General features: G+C 34.4%; 2 protein-coding genes across 3 annotated transcripts; one reads left to right on the forward strand and one right to left on the reverse strand.

The window, feature by feature from the left end:
• Positions 1–10588: 10588 nt before the first annotated feature.
• On the forward strand, positions 10589–17920 carry LOC112025381 (ribosomal RNA small subunit methyltransferase, chloroplastic). 2 transcript variants are annotated; one of them, XM_024058051.2, is made up of 10 exons: positions 10589–10904; positions 11042–11191; positions 11612–11668; positions 13118–13219; positions 13539–13634; positions 14667–14751; positions 15089–15141; positions 16363–16446; positions 16826–16944; positions 17412–17920. In XM_024058051.2, the coding sequence occupies exons 1-10, from the start codon at positions 10659–10661 to the stop codon at positions 17446–17448; spliced, it is 1029 nt and encodes a 342-aa protein (XP_023913819.2). In that variant the 5' UTR covers positions 10589–10658; the 3' UTR covers positions 17449–17920. The 2 variants fall into 2 exon arrangements, with proteins under 2 accessions (XP_023913819.2, XP_023913818.2); XM_024058050.2 differs by having other exon boundaries at positions 16826–16936.
• Positions 17921–17993: 73 nt separating this feature from the next.
• On the reverse strand, positions 17994–19005 carry LOC112025382 (uncharacterized). The gene has a single exon (XM_024058052.2). The coding sequence runs from the start codon at positions 18869–18871 to the stop codon at positions 18338–18340; it is 534 nt and encodes a 177-aa protein (XP_023913820.2). The 5' UTR covers positions 18872–19005; the 3' UTR covers positions 17994–18337.
• Between the last annotated feature and the right edge of the window lie 606 nt (positions 19006–19611).

Genomic DNA, 19611 nt, shown 5'->3' on the forward strand with positions numbered 1-19611 from the left:
TTATATTTGTATATGCTATATTTAATTCTTTAGAACGCAATAGGACAACATTTAACATTCAAAGAGAATAATTAAAAAAAAAAAAAAAAAAAAAACAGCAACAACAACAACAACAACAACAACGACAATTTAAAAAACTAAACTAAATCACAATTTAAAAAACTAAACTAAATTGCATTAACCAAAAATAGAGTTTTAAAGAATATAAAAAATTATCAACCTAAAGTAGAGATGCAAGAAAAATAAAAAAATCTACCAAAAAATTGAGAGAGAGAGAGAGAGAGAGAGGGAATTTTTTTTTTTTTTTGTGAGGAAAAACTATGCATGGAATAGAAGAGATAGTGACAAATTTATAGTAAGAATGTGTGAATAAGAAGAGACAAAAATAAAGGAAGATGAAGAGAAAGAGGAAGAATGATATTAATGTAGAGGGCAGTGGGGAGATGAAAAGGTAAAGGAGGGAGAAAGATTGAAGAAGTAGTGGGGAGATGAAATGGTAAGGGAGAGAGAAAGGTTGGAGAAGTGTAAATAAGTAATGGAAGTAAATAAATAAGTAGTGGGCTGCATTTATAGGACTGAAAATTGTAAAAATTATTTTAAAATTGTAGGAAAATTATATTTTACAAAAGAAAAAAAAAAATGACGTGGCAGCTGATGTGGCGCAACATGAGAGCAGCAGCATTAAACGCTACGCTTCAGCTTTTAGTAATATATAGATTATACGTATTTCTATATACTTTTTCACTCACATGTATTTCCACAAATGTTTTCAAACAACAATTTTCAGTTTTTAAACACATGTACCAAACGGGCCCTTGTATCACATTTTGTGTACTACTCTATATTTCATCAATCACTACTTACCATGTTTATGATTGCTTTCCATTTTAAACTTCAGTTATTTTATAAGGAAAATAAAATCAATACATGATAAGTAGTGATTGGTGGAAAATAAAGTGATACACAAAAAGTGGTATAGAGAATTTGTATTAAAAAATGTGAGTGTAATAAAAAAAAAGAAGAAGATAATTATTACTCTTAATTAATACCTGTGTTTGTTAAAACCTTGTTGGTAAGGTTTTAAGTTTATATTAAATGGTACTAGCCACATTTATGGTCAAGTAATAAATCCCTCTCTCCTAGAAGGAGTATGTAAAATGGGACTCAATAAACTTATAGACGGAGGTTACTCTAAACAATGTATAAAAAGGTCACATAAATTCAAACAATCCTGACAAGATGAGTACTAAATGCTCTATCTGCAGGATCACACTGTTTCTAATGATAGAAACTCATGATACAGGTATGTATTTATGACTATGATTTAACAAATTTACCCTTATATATTTGTTTTTTTGAGAAACAATTTACCCTTAATGGAGAAAGAGAATAGCAGCAGTAGCTTCGGGTATTTTGGTAACTTTCTTTTAATAGTAGTTAATTATGTAGGATAAGGAATAACAATTATAACCAATTAACCATATTGAAAAGGAATAACTATTCTTCATTTTAAAGAATAGCTATTACTAAGGAATAGCTATTACTTGTAATAAAAACATAACCAAACAATTGAATGGTTATTCCTATCAATTGTGGCTCCATAAATTCTTTTTAGGGTGGTCATTAAAAATAATTAAATTAAAATTTTTTAATAATAATAAAACTTAAATATATTAACCTCACAAAATAAAAACATACGCAAATTCATAAAGTTTTAAAATTTCCTTTTACAAGTTTTCATATTTTGAAATCATTATGTGATATGATAGTTTTACTTTCAATGTTATCAGTTACATCTTTTTCAATGTACACAACCAAGTAATTATTAAGCTACTAACCTCTCATTCAATTACTAACATATTACCTAAACAAAATGCTTTATCTTTTTGAAAAAATATGTCACATAAATCCAACAAATTCGACTAAAGACTAAAGCAAGCACTAACAGATTAGCTATTTAAAAAGTGTGCACTTTGTATATATATAAAAAAGTAGCGATTTTAAAATGTCATTTGAAAACAAAATTAAAAAAATCACAATTAAACATTTGATTTGAGATTTTAGGCTAATTTGTTTGTTTGGGCAATTTTTGAGAGGTGTTATGTCTACAATATTTTTGCAACATTTTCACAACAAAGTCTAGGCGGTAAGTTTTTACTAGTTCTAATTTGAACTTACCATTGAAATTATTATTTTTGTTTACCATTAACAACATGCTATTCAGGATTTGTTACGAAAATATTGTGAAAATATTGTTGTAAGGACTCAGAAATCAAACAACCCAAGCCCACTTAGAATAGTGAGGATGGTGGCCCCAATCAATAGATTTTTGTAAGAGAGTGGGTTAAACAAAAAAGGAGGGGGCTTAGCCCAAGGACAAAAATAGGGGAGAATAGCTACGAATCAAAGTTTATGTGTATATAAGGCTTATCACAAGCTTGCCTGAGGAGGCAATTTTTACACAAAATGATACACTATTCACGTTATTCTCTTCATGTTCTTATTCTCATCCCTCTCTTCTTGATACTTCTTTTTTGGATCCCTTTCATCTGGAATTTCCCTTCCCTTATATACTTCTTAGCCCTTCACATCGTGGCCCCTCATCTCCACCTACCCAAATTCTTATCATGACACCTTCCCTCTTAAACTTTTAATGAAGGTGGTAGAATGAGCTGCTTAGCTATGAACTCCACTGTTCAGGTCGCTTCCTCATCAATACAGCTGATAAAACTGTTGCCAGTCATTTAATGCGGAGGCAGTAAACTACTTCTCACTGGAAACTTCCCTTACTCTCCATAATTCTTTCTCCACACCCTGTCCTTCCCAATTGGATCTTCCCAAAGTCCTTTGTCTCTTCTCCTCCTCGAGTAGATTCCCTCTTCGGGCTTATGATACCTTAATAATAATAATGATAACAACTCAATGACCCCTTCCTCGGCCTTCGGACCCCCACAATTGTAAACATTGCATTTCTTGCAATTTTTTTTGTTCAACATTCAATGGACCAAAATTTTGGAGAGGTTGAATTTTATTTTTAATGGGCTCAATTATTATTAAGGGTGTTCAAGTTTTTTTTTAGGGTGGTCAAGCCTTTTTTTTTTTTTTTTAGGGTGGTCAAAAGACCCATATTAATTTAAAACTCAAAATTTTTTAAGGTATATTAAAAAAAAAAAAAAAGAGAAAAATAAATAAAAAGGAACATACTGTAAACAAAGACAGGTATCTCAATTATTTTATTACCACTCTGGCAAAAATACACATCATACTCTCCTTACGCATTTCTTTTTCCCTTTATAATTATTTCTGATTATGTGTGGTAAATTCAATGCCTACAACACGTTTTTCTTGCTCCTAGATAGTTGAAATCTTGCCTGTCCTATTAATAACAAACTATAAATTGAAGAGATTGAATGGAAAACTATCATGTATGCCTTTCGGCTTTGACGGTCCATGATCATAGATATAAATCAGGACATTTGGAAATAGACTACATAAGTTTTCAATGATGGATTCTACTCATTCTAGCACAATTGAGTGGAACAAAACTGACAACTTTCCTTCAGAAATCTGCATTCTGGTACAAGAAGGTAGTTCTACATGTCATCACATTGCAACCACGATGCTTAAAGCCGGCAATTTGAAGGTACTGCATTAAAATGATATGTGTCCATACGTCTAAATCTCTCTTATGAATTTTCCTTTTGAGATCTTTGGAAATATTTTGCTTGCAACTTGTGTATGCTATAAATTCATTCCAAATATTCTCCATAGCTTTTAATAAATGACAGTTTGATAGAATTAGATGGTTAAAAATGATAACAATAAAAACATGTCAACCTTAATCTTAGTTAGAAAAGGTTGCCAACATTTGATTACATGGTCATGACTTTTTTCTTTGTCTCTCTATCAGTTATTCATTATGATAAACCAACTGAAGCATTAGAGGCTATTCAAGAGAGGAAGGCCAGACTTGACTTTGTTCTGACAGACGTCTATATGCCAGAAGTGAACAGGTTTCAATTCCTGAATTGCCTTGAGAAGGAATTCAACTTTCCTGTTATCTGTAAGTATAACTTTTCATTTGCATACATATATTATATAGGTTAATTGCTGAGAAAACTTGAACATAAGTGAAACTGAATTTTTTTTTTTTCTGACTCTCAGAAATTAGTTGGAGCATTAAAGTTTTTATTTCTTTCTCTGTTATTGATTTTAATTTTTTTTAATTGTCTATATANAAGGTAAATTAAAAAAAAAAAAAAAAAAAAGAGGGTGGTCACCCTCATTAATATTTGGCACCACCCCTGATTTCTATGTAATAGTTATTCCATTATAATGTCTATTATAGTATGACGAACGTGCCCTTAATTAATATATCAATACATGCTTTCTAGGTTGCAATATTATCTTGTTGCTATGAACTTCATTTTACAATAAGCTTAGTTCACATAAACACATGACAATGTGAAAAGAAGTAAATTCATCATTTAAACATTCTTTATTCCACTATAATCCTTTCCTTTGTATTTATGACAAATACCACATTAATACGTTACAAATGTTTTAGTCAGTAACCATGCACACATACAATAAGAATAAACTCAAAAATAGGAGAAAAATAAATAAAAAGGAACATACTGTAAACAAAGACAGGTATCTCAATTATTTTATTACCACTCTGGCAAAAATACACATCATACTCTCCTTACGCATTTCTTTTTCCCTTTATAATTATTTCTGATTATGTGTGGTAAATTCAATGCCTACAACACGTTTTCTTGCTCCTAGATAGTTGAAATCTTGCCTGTCCTATTAATAACAAACTATAAATTGAAGAGATTGAATGGAAAACTATCATGTATGCCTTTCGGCTTTGACGGTCCATGATCATAGATATAAATCAGGACATTTGGAAATAGACTACATAAGTTTTCAATGATGGATTCTACTCATTCTAGCACAATTGAGTGGAACAAAACTGACAACTTTCCTTCAGAAATCTGCATTCTGGTACAAGAAGGTAGTTCTACATGTCATCACATTGCAACCACGATGCTTAAAGCCGGCAATTTGAAGGTACTGCATTAAAATGATATGTGTCCATACGTTAGTGATGTCTGCCAATTTTATGGAGAAATTTGTATTACAAGATCTTGAATGTGGCATTTCACTATATATCATGAAGCCTTCAAGCTCAAACGAAGTTCAAAACCTCTGGCAACATCTCCTCGCACAGAAAGCAAGTAAAACAATGGCAAGCACATCCGTTAGTGAAGCAACTTGGGTTCATCAAGACGCCAATAGACCACAACCACGGAGGAGAAGTGAACAAAAAGAAGTGGATAAAGATGATTCCACCCCTCGAAAAAAGCATAAGGTTCGGTGGACTAATGAGTTGCAAGAAAAATTTTTGGAAGCTATTAACCACTTGGGACTTGAGAGTAAGAGACCTTATGCATGCTTTCTATCAGATATGGTTGTCATTCTCCTTTCGTTTTGTTTTGTTTTTTGTTTATTTGTTTTGTTTTGTTTTGTTTTTTTTCCCTCCATCTTCAAATTTTATCTATTATTTTCTCTCTCTCTCTCTCTCTCTCTCTCTCATTTTTCTTTATTTTTTTTCCCATTATTTGAATGTAGGGGCTGTCCCTAAGAGAGTATCTGAGTTTATGAACGTGCCTGGATTAACTAGACATCATGTTGCAAGCCACTTGCAGGTATGTTCCTTGGTCTGCTTTACATATGCCGTGCAATATTATCACATATTTCCTTTTTAATTAAGGAAACAAGAAATTACTTGTGTCTGCGCTCATACTATAACAGATAGCTTGTTTTATAAGAAAAGAAAAACCAGGTGCAAGTTCATGAATGCTTTGTTGTGTGAAAATAATGAGTCTAAATCTTCTGTCCCACTTTTTCTGCTCCACTCTATACTCCACTAATAAATATTTGCCACGTGATACTATTAATTAATAACTGTAGGATTAATAAGTCAATAATGATAATATTTAATTAATTAGGTGAACATGTGATAAGTATTTATTGGTGGAGTATAGAGTGGAGTAGGAAAAGTGGGACAGAAGATTTGGACTCGAAAATAATGATCCAGTAGAATATCTACCAGGAAAATATTCCCAAATCTCTACTTTCCGAAAATAGGTAGCAAACTCTTATGCACATTTCTGTTGTCCAAAGACATTATGCAACCTCTTCACCTTGCATCACCAAATCTTGCAATGGAAGACAAATTAATCAGGTTTAAAGAAATTCCAATTAATTTCAGACTCATATCCAAGTATGAATTTGTGTTGCAGAATTCCTTGATATGCTCTTGGATTATATACTGGAGGCTTTCATATATATTTGGTGATGAAGGATGTGTCTTTTTTGCAGAAATATCGTCAGAACTTAAAGCAAGTTCAGGAAGGAAAGCAGTCTACGCGTTCTGTGCATGATATAATCTCAATCAATGATGCTGATGAACTTTCTTTTCTATTTGGTGGTTCTCCTCTTAATACACAACAGCTAAATCAGTTCTCCATTAAGTGGCCCAACAGGACACCAACTCAACCAGGATGCAGTGGCAACATTACCGTGCCTTCCTATAGTTATGCTCATATGCTTGAACCCAAAGCATATGAACATAACCATGGGAAGGCATCTAAAATTGATGCAGCTCCTCTAAACAACAACAGTGGATCATATTTTGGGATTGCAGAACATGGTACTCATAAGGGCTTGACTCAGGTGGGTTCAACTCATTTCCAAGGTGACCAAGCTAATATTAACAGTCTAATAAGCATGTTAAGCACTGAATCACAAAGCAATGCCAATGAACATCCACGATTATTCACCAGTAACCCTTGTGTTGGTGGAATCAAGATGACCAGTGATGGGAAGTATGTTGGGCATGACCAAGGGAGTCTTATACATGCCAATGAAATTAGAAGTATGACTCCGTCCATGTCCCAAAATTCCGGCCGTGAGACTATGAACCAGTACCCTTCAATGTTCATGAACTCCATTCCACAGCAGCAACATTCTCTGCCTCCACCTCCACCACTTCCATCACTGCTACAAGATGAATCATGCAGTTTTGGGGCCAATGAAGATATTGATTTTCCAGAAGAGATTATTCAACTGTTTCTAAGCAGTGATTTTGACAATTTAATCTCCGAAGAGGACATTTAATTTTCAAGTCATGCAATTTTGTAACAAACAAAACATGAAGGTTCATTCATACTTTTCTTGTATTTAATTCCTGTAGTAAAACAAATATTTTGCTTTATGTAGTTATGTAATCCATTGATCTTGAATCAACTGAAAAGATATTGCGTTTACCTATGAATTTTGATATATTTATCCCATTTTCTCCTCTTATTCCCCTGTGGATCATTATGTTCATTTTTAGTCCTCATAAAACTAGAAAAAGTAATAAAATTGGTCTCAAGCGAACAAAACAAGCATCAATTTCTTCCATTTTAAAGGTTTTTTTTTTTTTTGGAGAGAAATCTATCATTTTAAAGTTGAAGATTCTATTAAGAATGTAGATCTGGCAACAAATTTGACTCTCTGACTTATTTGTTACATTAGTGCTGGAGTCCATTCATGCATTAAGACATCCATTCACAGGAGTCCTATTATATAATGCACGAACCAATTACAGACAAAAAGATGTATTACATTAATTTATTACTCAAATAAATAAACCAAATCACCTTCCCCTTATTCAATCTCCGTCTACACAAAAAACTGATTGGTGTCTTAGTATGATGATAAAGAGTTATTATCAAGAGCATATGTCATATGTTGAAATTCTCTTTAAAAAAAAAACACCTTCCCCTTTGCTTGAAATAAAAGCAAACTCATTGTTTTTTCTTTTAAAATAAGAATTGAACCAAAAACCACTTGAATCATGCTTTGATCATGATAATGGTGTAGTTTGTAAAAGGGTGTTGTTTTTTACACACAACCGTACATACACATACATTTTTATGGAAAGCATGCCAATGGCCAAGGGTAACTTGGTAATAGTGCACACACTCACACTGGCATGCACAAAATAAAGCATATATCATAATGAATTAATGATAACTTAATAAGGGGAAAATATTGTTTCACACTCGTTTATCTAACACAATGTTCTTCCTCTCACATTTGTTTGTCTGGTTGCGTTCAGCTTATTTGGTTAGCTTTTAGTTTTTATGTACAATTTTTTAAAACCTCATTTTTTTAATACTTTCTCTTATTTTTTTTTCAAGTATAAGTATATTTTAGCAAACTTTTAGCAAAAAGTTAAATAAGTTGATGCTAAACACATACTAATGGTGTTCACATTTAAGGCAAGATACGAAGATGGTATTCTATTGAGAGTACAAAACAAATAAAGGTGTGTGTGTGTGTATATATATATATATATATATTTGCTAAATAAGTAACAAATAAAAGTCTTAGAAATTATAAATTAGCTAAGAATAGAATGACAAATTAAACTCGCCTCATTGACCCTTAATGGGTGGGTTTTACCCATCCCACAAGTAAATAGGAAAAAATAATAATTTAATCACACATATATATTTGCTTAAACTTTAAACTTTAAATTTATGATTGTTATACTTTGAGAAGGTTTTTGTAGCTTTAAGAACTTGGTTTTTAAGATGTTTTATGAGTTTAAACTTAGTGAATGATAATATATTTTTAACTAAAATTTGTATTATTTTATTATTTTTATTATTTTTTTAGGAAAATGCTAACCAGTGCTCTTAGGGCTGGTTAATAATTCATTTAAAGAAAGTTTTTATGGGAAATGAAAAAAAAAAAGTAATTAATATTTTGACAGCTTTTTTCATTTCCCATAAAAGTGATATCAAAACTTTCCTAAAGTGGATTATTAAGTGTGGTGAGAGACAGGTACCTGCGGTTACCTACTAAGACAAGATTGGAGAAAAGAAAACCCATCAATTTGTAGAGTAGCATGAGTTTACCACACTATGTTGTTAGTTAGTAGGCATTGGAAAGAATTGAGGAGAATAGCATCTCGAGCCTTTGAGGCTCGAATTCAGTAAAGAAATCAAGCCTCAAAACCTCGAGTTCTGATTGCTAACTTGGAGATGTTTTTGCCACATGGAACTCGAGTTTTAAAGACACGAGTTTTGTAGAATAAGAAGAAGAGAGAAGAAGATCTGAAGAAATTGAAGAAGAAAAGAGGACAAAGAGACCCACAAAGGAAGAAGAAGAACAGTCCCCACAGGAATAGAAAGAACATGAAGAAGAAAGAAACCCATTGAAGAACACGAAGAAGAACCCAAGCACAAAAAAGAAAGGAACCCGCAAAAGAAGAACCAAGAAAAACAAAGAAGAAGAACAAACTAGGTGAAGAAAAAGAAGAACATAAATCGAGTTTTAAATACTTCATTTCCACGTGGATTTTTTTCTACATCAGATTACCATCGCATGCAACTCGAGTCTTAGAAACTTGAGATCCACCTTTGAACTCGAGTTTTAGAGTCTTGAGATGCTAGTTTGCTACATAGTTTTGCAAACATGAGAACTAACTAAAATATTTCAAAAATAATGTTAGGTTGTGTTTGTTTTGGGTGTAAATGATTTCCGGAAAATATTTTACACCCAGTAGCGTGTTTGGGTGCACATATAAAATAAAGTTTTTCAGAAAATCTTAAACTTTGACTGTAAAATAAGCCCTTTAACCCGAAAAATCATTTACGCTTCTCTTTTACCTTCAAATGATTTCCAGACTCAAGACACCCAAAGAGAGAGAGAGAGCAAGAAGAGAGAGTACAAAGAGTGATCTAGAAACACAAACAAGCACACTCCACCTGAAGCACATCCTCGCCGGACTCACATCCAGAGAAAGAAGACCCATCCCTCAAGCCAAGCAAGGAGAGGGTACTCCGCAAACCCATACTTCATCCTCACCGACCCATCCCTTGTCCTTGTCCTTTGCCGATCCATCCCTCGTTCTTAAGGTAGCCACCGGAAAATAGATCGGACCACGTGAGTTCATGACCCAATGAACAACCCACCCCTGAGCCAATCGGACTGCCATGAGCAACCCGCCCCTGAGCCGATTTGTCCACCATGTGAGCAACCTACTCCTAGATCGAACCACCCAGTGAGTGACCCACTCCTAGATTGAGTCGCCACCTTTAGATCGACCCATCGTGTCCATGTCGCCACTACCGTCGCCACCACCAAGTCACCCACGAACTAATCTCTCTCTCTCTCTCTGTCACTTAATCTCTCTCTCTCTCTCTCTCTCTCTCCCTCTCTCATGATTGGTCTTGTGATTTTGATTTTTGTTTCTTTGATTGTTTATATATTTTGATTTTCTATAATAATATTTGTTTGGATTCTAAAAAAATGTGAGAAACATGATAAAAATGAGTTTTCTAGAGCATTTTCAGGAACACAACCAAACACTAGAAAATATTTTTTAAAGCATTTTTTGAAATCCAACCAAACACCTAAAAATATTTTCATTTCCAAAAAATATTTTCACCTGAAAATATTTTACCCTCAAAAAACATTTTACGCCAAACGCAGCCTTAAATGCAAAAAAAAATTCCGTCACATTGCCATTCCCAAGATATCATATGCATGAAGTACATTTTACTTAGCATTGCATTTTGAAAGATAGAAAGATGTGTACGGGTACCAGACCTCTCTCACTCCAATCTCTCCGGCCAGTATCTCCTACCACACCACCACGAAGTCAAACAACCCTCAAACCTACACTCCCGGCGCACAATAGCACCGCAGGCACACCACTACATATAGCTTGCGCCACCAATGGAAGCAGAAGCAGAAACAGAAGCCCAGACGATTACCAGTCCACTCTCCAAGCTCTCAACTCCAAAGGCCGCGTCCCAAGAAAATCCCTCGGCCAGGTCCATATATCTTAACACTCAATTCACTAAAAGTTTCTAAATTTAGTTTCGATGAGATATATACTTGAAGTCAGTTGTATATTCTGTTGGGTGTTCGATGAAATGCCTCACTGAATTAATGTTGTTGTGATTTGCAGCATTATATGTTGAATTCTGACATCAATGAGCAGCTCGCGAGTGCCGCCTGTGTTGAAGAAGGCGACGTGGTGCTAGAAATTGGGCCTGGAACTGGCTCTTTGACTAATGTTCTTTTAAATGCCGGTGCTTTTGTGCTAGCCATTGAAAAGGTTAGTTCCAAAATGCACATGCTTTATTCTTGTGCATTTGTGTAAGCATATGTATATGTATATGTATTTGTATTTGTATTTTTGTGTGTGCGCGTAATTGTGTCCCATTCATGCATATATATTTAACTTGAATATGATGCATATGTTACTTATGTACTTTTACATCCTAAGATGTATGGCATTTTGTTTTAGCATAAAATATGTCCTCAACTCTAGTGAACACTATCCAGGAATATTGAATTTTCATTAGAATAGCATTTTGGGTTTTCATAATAGGCCTCCGAGTCTCTGATTTTATACAATCTGAAGCCATGCAAGCAACCATGAGGGGAAAATGTGTTGTTTGTTGCAAAAACTAGGACAATGCTTTTCTGTTTTATTTTGATATCACAGACTTATTTGTGTACTTGTGATTTTTAGGATCCATACATGGCTTCTCTTGTGAGTGAAAGATTTGCAAGTACAGAAAAGTTCAAGGTAAACTATACTTTTCATGATAAATAACCTTTCAGAAGTAATAATATGTTCCGGCTAGTCTCTTTCTTGCTGAGATGCACATGTTATGTTGTTCTTTTGAAAGTGACAACTTAAATGCATCATCTCTTAGGAGCTGGCACTTGCTTAGTTGCTTTCCAGTATAACATTTCAATAAACCAGCAGAATGTAAGACTGCAGTTCAGAAATTTCATGTGTTAGTTACCTTTTCGCACTTTTCTGTGAACGACTTTAGATGTATTTCATTATAAAGATATGTTCTCGGTAAGTTTACGAATTTCCGGGATGCTATGCAAAAATGGCCATCATACAAATTGCTGTGCACTTTTTAGTGTAACAGGTTTCCACTGAACTCTGGAAGATTTTTACTTTTGCACTTTATAATTGTCTTGCATACACTTTCATCTAATCCACATTTGATAACGCTCATCGAACTTTCTAGTATAATCAATCACTGACAACCTTGGTGAAAACTGAAAACTAACAGTTATTTGTAAAATATTTGTTTAAGTCTATGTTGAAAAACCTTTACTTTAAGATGCATCTGTAATTCCCCCCCATCACATCACTGAAGGTGTGTAAAATACCACTGTGTGGAAATGTAGTGGTGTAACTAACCGCTTTGATACCAAAATTAAATTAGGACAAAGGGAGCAAAACCATATCAGATCTAGCTGTTTGGACAGCTGAGACTTTTGAGAAATTTGGGTTAGGGTTTGTTCAGAAAAGGGGTAGACAATAGTAAGAGATATAGGGTTTTTAATGGTAAAGAGGAATGGTAGGATTTGTTGATGAATTATAGGGGAAAATTAGGATTTGGGTTGCTGTTTCCAGGGCTATAGACAGTAACCTGTGAACGGTGTTTTGACTATTTGTCAATTATTTGGTTCTAATTGATAGATGGGTGGTTAAGGGTTTTGAAGTTTTGGATTTTGGTTTAAAAGGTGGCAAACCAATGTGTGTTTGCATGTTAGGAATTTAAGAACAGAAAACATAAACAAATACCCCCTCTATTCCAAATTGTTGGTCCTATTTAGAAAATCTAACTTTTTAGGGGAATATCATTTGATGCGTTGTCTTTTATTTAAAGAGGTACAAGTTTCCAAAACTGCCCTCATTAATTTAAACTCTAGAGAAAGAATGGTATTGAGTTTTTAAATAAAGTAAGGGGTAAGATAGGAATTTTATTTATTGAATTTTAAAGAGGACTACATTTTGGGACATCCCAAAATGGAATAGATGACCAACAATTTGGGATGGAGGGCATCACACCTTGGAGAAGGTGTATCACACAACCTCAAACGAAGCTTCAAAGCTTCTAAAAAGATAACCTTCTCCAAGGTGTGATTCCAATTGTTGTGCAACTCTTTGAGTTCTCATTTCCAGCTGTACATTGGGAACAATGTTGACTTCTATAATTGAAACCTGTAGGTTTTGAAAGAAGACTTTGTCAAATGTCACATTCACTCACACATGACGTTGTTGCTGGGAAGTAAAAAGTCATTGGATCATCCAAAGTCAAGATATGCCAAGGTGAGAACCCTTCTTCGTATTTATGTGCTATCTGCATTTTTTTTTTCTTTTTTGGACACTATCCTCCTAAATCTGGTCCTATTTATAGATATGTTGCAGCAAATGCATCTTTCGTACTATATGAAAAAGTATGTAGCACAAATGGTTAAATTCATTGCACTTATTTACAAATGTGGATCAAGACTCACCTGAACATGAGTCTGGGATAATATCGTACATTTATGTGTGCATGTGTTTGTATATCTATTTTTTTATTTATTTTACAATATACTTTGGGTAAACATTAAAGACAACATAGCTATGAGTTTCTTGTTTGCAGGTAGTCTCTAATATACCCTTCAATATAAGTACAGAAGTAGTGAAACTATTACTTCCAATGGGGGATATTTTTTCAGAAGTTGTTCTATTACTCCAGGTCAGTATTGCCCCCCTCTTTTTCTATTCCTTTTTTCTCCTTTCTTTTTAGTATACAGGTTAATATATCTACCTTTCTGTTATTTACTTCTTATTTGTACTGTTTTTAGAAATTTATTATCAGGAGGCACTTGCCTTTGGAATTGGAAAAGGGATTTCTTTTTCTTGATAAGTAATAAAAATATATTAAAAAGAAGAAGGGTGTCACCTGAGTATACAGGAAGTATACATCAAGGACAAAAACAAATCAAGTGCATAAAGTACAAAAGTCCATGAAACCATGGACTGAAGTAAAAGAACGAAAGCCTAACACTACAACCCAACCCAGAAGAGTCTTAATGAAGAAGAGTTTAAGATCTGAAACAGATCTCTCTAAATCCTCAAAAGGGATTTCTGGCCTTTTTCTAGCTTTATCTGCTATATGATGGTTCCTTGACTCTATTAGTGTGAATGAATTAGGCTGCTTAAATTAACTTTTCTATCATTTCTACTCAATCCACTTCCACTGTTTAATTGTGATAATGCACTTATTAAAAGTTTGATTTTGATTGAAGCATTCTACATTTTAAGGTTCAAGCCTGGGCCTGAAGAGCCTTAGAAACTTGATTGCATAAGGGATGGTATAAAGGCCAAATATTTTATCTTTTAGCAAAGGAGTAAGAGATAATGCTGATAGGGTTGTTTTCAACAATTATTTCTTGAAAACCAATGGGGTTTTTTTGGAAGACTTCAGATTTTCAAGTGAGGTTAGAAGTTAAATTTTTCCTAAATTTCTAGGTTAAAAAAAAAAGGGATTTGCTTTGGAAAAGATGAATGTTAGCAAGGCAGAATGTGTCAGTAGGCTTGGTAGTTGGACTATTGGTTTGATCTGCTTGACTAAATTGATCAACAGAATTGTAAATGATCTTCAAACAGCCAAGTAAATGAGAAAAAGACAGCTTCTTACTTCGCAGATTATCAGATTGGATTGTGGATCATACTCAGATTTGTTTAACAGACTTATCTACTTACTTTCACCATTGAATATTTCTAGGAAGAGACGGCAGTGCGCTTGGTGCAATCATCTTTGCGAACATCAGAGTACCGACCTATCAATATCTTCGTCAATTTCTATTCAGGTATCTTTGCAATAATATAAACTATTTAAAACGATTTCAAAATGGATAGCAACTGATGATCTATAACATGACTGGTGAACTTTTGTACTGAAAAAATGTGAAGATGAGTGGATCAATTTGTTATCCTTTTTTTTTTTTTAATGCTGTTTATAAATGACGGTCAAGTTTTCTTATTTTTCTTCAAATCAATCAAAGAAGCCCAAAAAAAATTATTTTAAGGAGTTATCAAATTTTGGAGCTTATAAATTTCTCTACCTGCCTATTACCCAGAATATTTTGCACAATCTTGTACATATCTTTCTGACATAGGCTTTCTGTTTGTGTTTTCCCTTTTCAGATCCTGAATACAAGTTTAAGGTCCCACGGACAAATTTTTTCCCTCAGCCCAATGTAAGTGTTTAATAGTCCATAATTACATATACATACTTCTTAACACTATCACTTGTAATTTCTGTTTAAATGCACATGCCATAACAATTATATAGAAACTTTGACTGAATAAATTTCAATTTTTACTAGACTACAGCTAGTATATCTTATACATGCATAATGTGCATAACAAGCCTTTTCCATGCTTGTGGTTCAAACCCCACCTCCCCCTCCCCCACTATTTACCTATCTAAAAAAGAAGTAAAATTTACTAGCAAGGGGGAAAAGGTAAAATGCACGAAGTTATTTCCTTCAAGGAGGGAGACACTAGACATGTAAACAAACATAAAATGGTGATACCATGGCTTTTTGCACTTCATGAAAGCATTTCTCTACTAAAATTTCCTCTCTTTTTTCCCCCTTTCTTTTTGAACTTCATGTAATATGACAATGATCTCTAGCTTGAATGGCATCTTCTCCCCATGTAAGTGTATGGTGGAGATTGAGGTCATGGGTTCAATGTCCATCAGGTGTATGTGTAACTTGCCAATGAATAAAGGTATTACCCTTGTCTTCCTCAGCCAGAAAGATGGAAATCTTTCTAGCCTGCAACTTCTAGGTTTTTCATGTGCCTGTCACAACTTGAAGTAGCTGGCCAATGTCTCTTGCCTGTATGCTTTCTCCCAAGTTGCCACTTTACCAAACAGTGATAAGAAACTTTCAAAGAAGTCCATCAATTTCTGGCTATATGAGTTTGAAACAATGTTGAGTGAAAGCTTGTAGAGTTAAGTTTGGTCTGATAACTTTTTCCTTCTCTATAGAGCTGACATCTGTCCATGGCATACCTCATCATGCTTGTAACATATCTAAATATGGCAAAACTTGACCAATACTTGTTTTTTGCACCGAAAAGAGAATCACTCATCTCAAACCCATCAGGACACTTGCAACTTTTTCAAGTCTAGAACCACTAACCCTCAATTGTTACTGATTATATATGCCAACTACTCTGTTTTGCCAAAGTAGTTGCTAAAAAATATTAAATGATGTTGTTAGGGCTGTGGGTTGGGGGATAGCATGATAGTTTTGCTTGACTATGAACGACAGTTACAATGTATGAGGGATACATGACTATCAACAACACATCATACATCTTGTCTTATATACTTATATCAACAACACATCACACATCCTATGAGTTCAATGAATGGAGATTAAGCTGATCCTTTCTTGTTTGTGTAGGTTGATGCCGCTGTTGTTGTATTTAAGCTCAAACAAGCTGTAGACTATCCCCGAGTTTCTTCCACTAAGAGCTTCTTCTCAATGGTTGTTTCAATTTCAATGTGCAAGATATTATACTCTTTTAACTGTTCAAGTTATATCATATTCAAGAAACTTAAGCTAGTTTTAATGCTGGCCTTTGGCAACAATTATGTTATATTGTCTACTTTTGGTTGATAGCCTGACATGCAGTAGCAAAAGGATGCACAATTAACTCATGCTTATCTTTTTTAATTTTAAATTTATAATTATTATTTTTTATTGGTAAGATTTCAACCTAAAACTTATCTAACCCTGCCCACTACCTTCATTACTTGAGTTAAGCCTATCTATTTGTCGCCTGCTATATCAAACATTGCCTTCTAACTCTTTATGCTTATTTATCATTTCTTTCTGTTAACATGCCTCTGTTGTTTGGATATAGGTCAATTCAGCATTCAATGGGAAACGTAAGATGTTGCGAAAATCACTTCAGCACATATGCACGCCCACTGAAATTGAGGAAGCTTTGGGAAGTGTTGGCCTTCCAGCTACAGTAAGTTGGTAAATAATATCCTGTTGATTGATCAGTAAACACTGCAAAAACTCATTCATTTGGTCATAATTCCCCCCACCCCAAAAATAAAAAAAGGGAGGGGGGAACTACATTTATGTCTCTTGTAGCTAACATCATTAACAAAAAAATATAGAATTATCAACTATGCCCTCATATTTTCTCTTTCCTTTTCTTTATTGGTAAGTTACACATGCAACCAATAGGTCTTGAACCCACGGCCTCACCCTCTACCTCTAAGGAGAGGAGGTGCCAGCTGAGCTAGAGTTCATTGGTCTCTTGTTTTCTCTTCCCTTACAGCTGTCTATGGAGGAAATAGAAGAGCTTTATTTTCAGTTCCTGTCTTATATTTTGATACTTTCGTTTATTTTGAGAAGTGTAACAGAGTCAACGACAAGAGGTGTAAGTGTCCCATAATTTCTGCTAATTTTATTGATACATTCGGTTTCTGTTGCAGTCAAGACCAGAGGAGCTTACCATGGATGATTTTGTGAAGTTGCATAACTTGATTGTGAAAGTATAGTGCTTTCTGGTTTTCATGAAAGGGCAATCAAAATAAAAACCCACAAAATTGGTGCGCACACAGCCTGTTACACCTCATTGTTGGAATTGCACCAGATAATTTTCAAATATTGAAGTCAACATTCAACAGTGAAAAACATTTGCCCGACATTTTCCATATTAGTGGCGTCCATGCTTAAAGCTAATGGTGAAATTGCGGAGACAAAATGGGTCGTGGGCGAATCTCTTTGCACATAGATATTCCAAGGGCTGTAGCCAGCATACTTTATAGTGGAAGGAGCATATTTCAAGTGCATACAGTGAATTTGATCATGAAGTACCCCAAAAGTCTTGTATTAGCAATATAGCAGGATGCTTCAAATTATAAGCAATGTTTACTGTATATTACATGCAATACTCCATTGTAAATAAAGACTAATAATAATTCGAGACAAAATGCCACAATGTTGCGTTCTTTTTACCAGAAAAGACAAAGGAACCAGTTCTGTTCATTCTCTGTTGTTAAATCCCAAGTTCATGAAGAAAAAAAAATTTCGCCATCTTGCTCACTCATATTCCAAACACAATGGTGGAGAGAAAAGAAAACCAAAATGAATTACAAAATCCTAAAATTAGGGTTCGTTAGAAAAAGTTGACCCACATCCACATGTTCCTAAAGGACTGAATCCACGAAGACCCATAATTCCAGTATCCCGATCTTCTACTCCATTTTTATTCCACCAAAATCCATATCCTTCCGTACCAGAAACCAAAAAACAAAAATTTGAGCTACATTTAATTTAAAAATAAAATAACATGTTGATGTTGCCCAAAACTCACTTCTGCAATTGAACTCCTCTGTTTTGCTCTGTTTCTTCATCTTCACCCATGAAACTGGTACACAAGGTCCAAAGCCCTCAACCTCGTGGCATAAGGATCAAAACCCTTTACACTCCTACCGAACCCATCATCATAAAGCCTTCTCTCCTCCGCCATCGTGGCCGCCGAAGGCGAAAGCGGCCGCTTTGGCCGCTTATTCTTAATAAAGCAATCCCTCATCTTCTCCTCAACTTTTTCAATTATGCCCTTCGAATTCCCTTCAGTATCTTCCCCATCATCATCCGCTAGTTGCATCGGGTCAGTGTCAGCACCGCCGGTTGCGGAGGAGACGGAGTTCTCGGCGGCAGCGTGTGGCAGAGGCAGCAGAGAAGGAGGGAATTGTTGTCGATGGGTTTTGGAGAGAAAGTTAGAGAGGTGGTGGTGGGCTTGGTGGAGAGAGGTGTAAATTTGGAGGAGGTGGGTGGGGTCAGCGGTGGCGGGGAGCTGTTTGGCCATGTGGGTGGCTTGCTCTAGAGTCAGTACCAGCTCTTGCAATGGTGCTGGTGGTACAGCTACTGCCTCTGCCATGCCTTCCATGATTTAATGATATTTGATTCTTTTTTCCTCTGTCTCTAACTCTCTGTGTGTACAGAGTTTCTTCTCTCTGTTTTTTTCTGTGTGTGTTTTGTTTTTGGTTTTTTTTTTTTTTTTTTTTTTTTTTTTTTTTTTTAANAATTAAGAACAAGACAAACAATTTTTCTTTTTCTAATTCAATAATTGAGAGAGTGGGAATTTTCATTTAAATTTATTTCATGTCTCATTGGGAGTATTAAACATTATTTAAACTCATTCTCTATCGACGTTTATCCAAAAAAAAAGAGAAGAAATTGCCATATATGGTTTGCGAGGTATTTTTTTAGAGAAGTATTACATTTATAGCATTTTTATAATACTTTTACAACAAATTCTAAATAATAAGTTGTTAATCCAACACAAATTATTTTTTTGCTCACTTATAACAATCAGTAACAATTTGCGACTTAGTATTTGTTGTAAAAATATTGTGGATATAGAAGAGTTAAAAAATAAACATATAATTAGTTACCATTGGTAGCATGGTTGTCAAAATCTTGATCTGAATCCTACGATTTTACGATTCCATCTGCCCAAAATGATCCAGATCTTTCAATAATCTTTGCAATAGTTCAGGATCGGTAGAATCGTATGATTCTAACAATCCCAAACGATCCTTGCTTCTTGTAATCTTCTTTAACTTGACAGAAGGCTCAGTTGGACCTAAATAAAAAATAAGATTCTAATAGACCAAGTTTTGCTAT

This window comes from Quercus suber, unplaced genomic scaffold (assembly GCF_002906115.3).
Source record: "Quercus suber isolate HL8 unplaced genomic scaffold, Cork oak 2.0 scaffold_161, whole genome shotgun sequence".
Classification (NCBI taxonomy): domain Eukaryota; kingdom Viridiplantae; phylum Streptophyta; class Magnoliopsida; order Fagales; family Fagaceae; genus Quercus; species Quercus suber.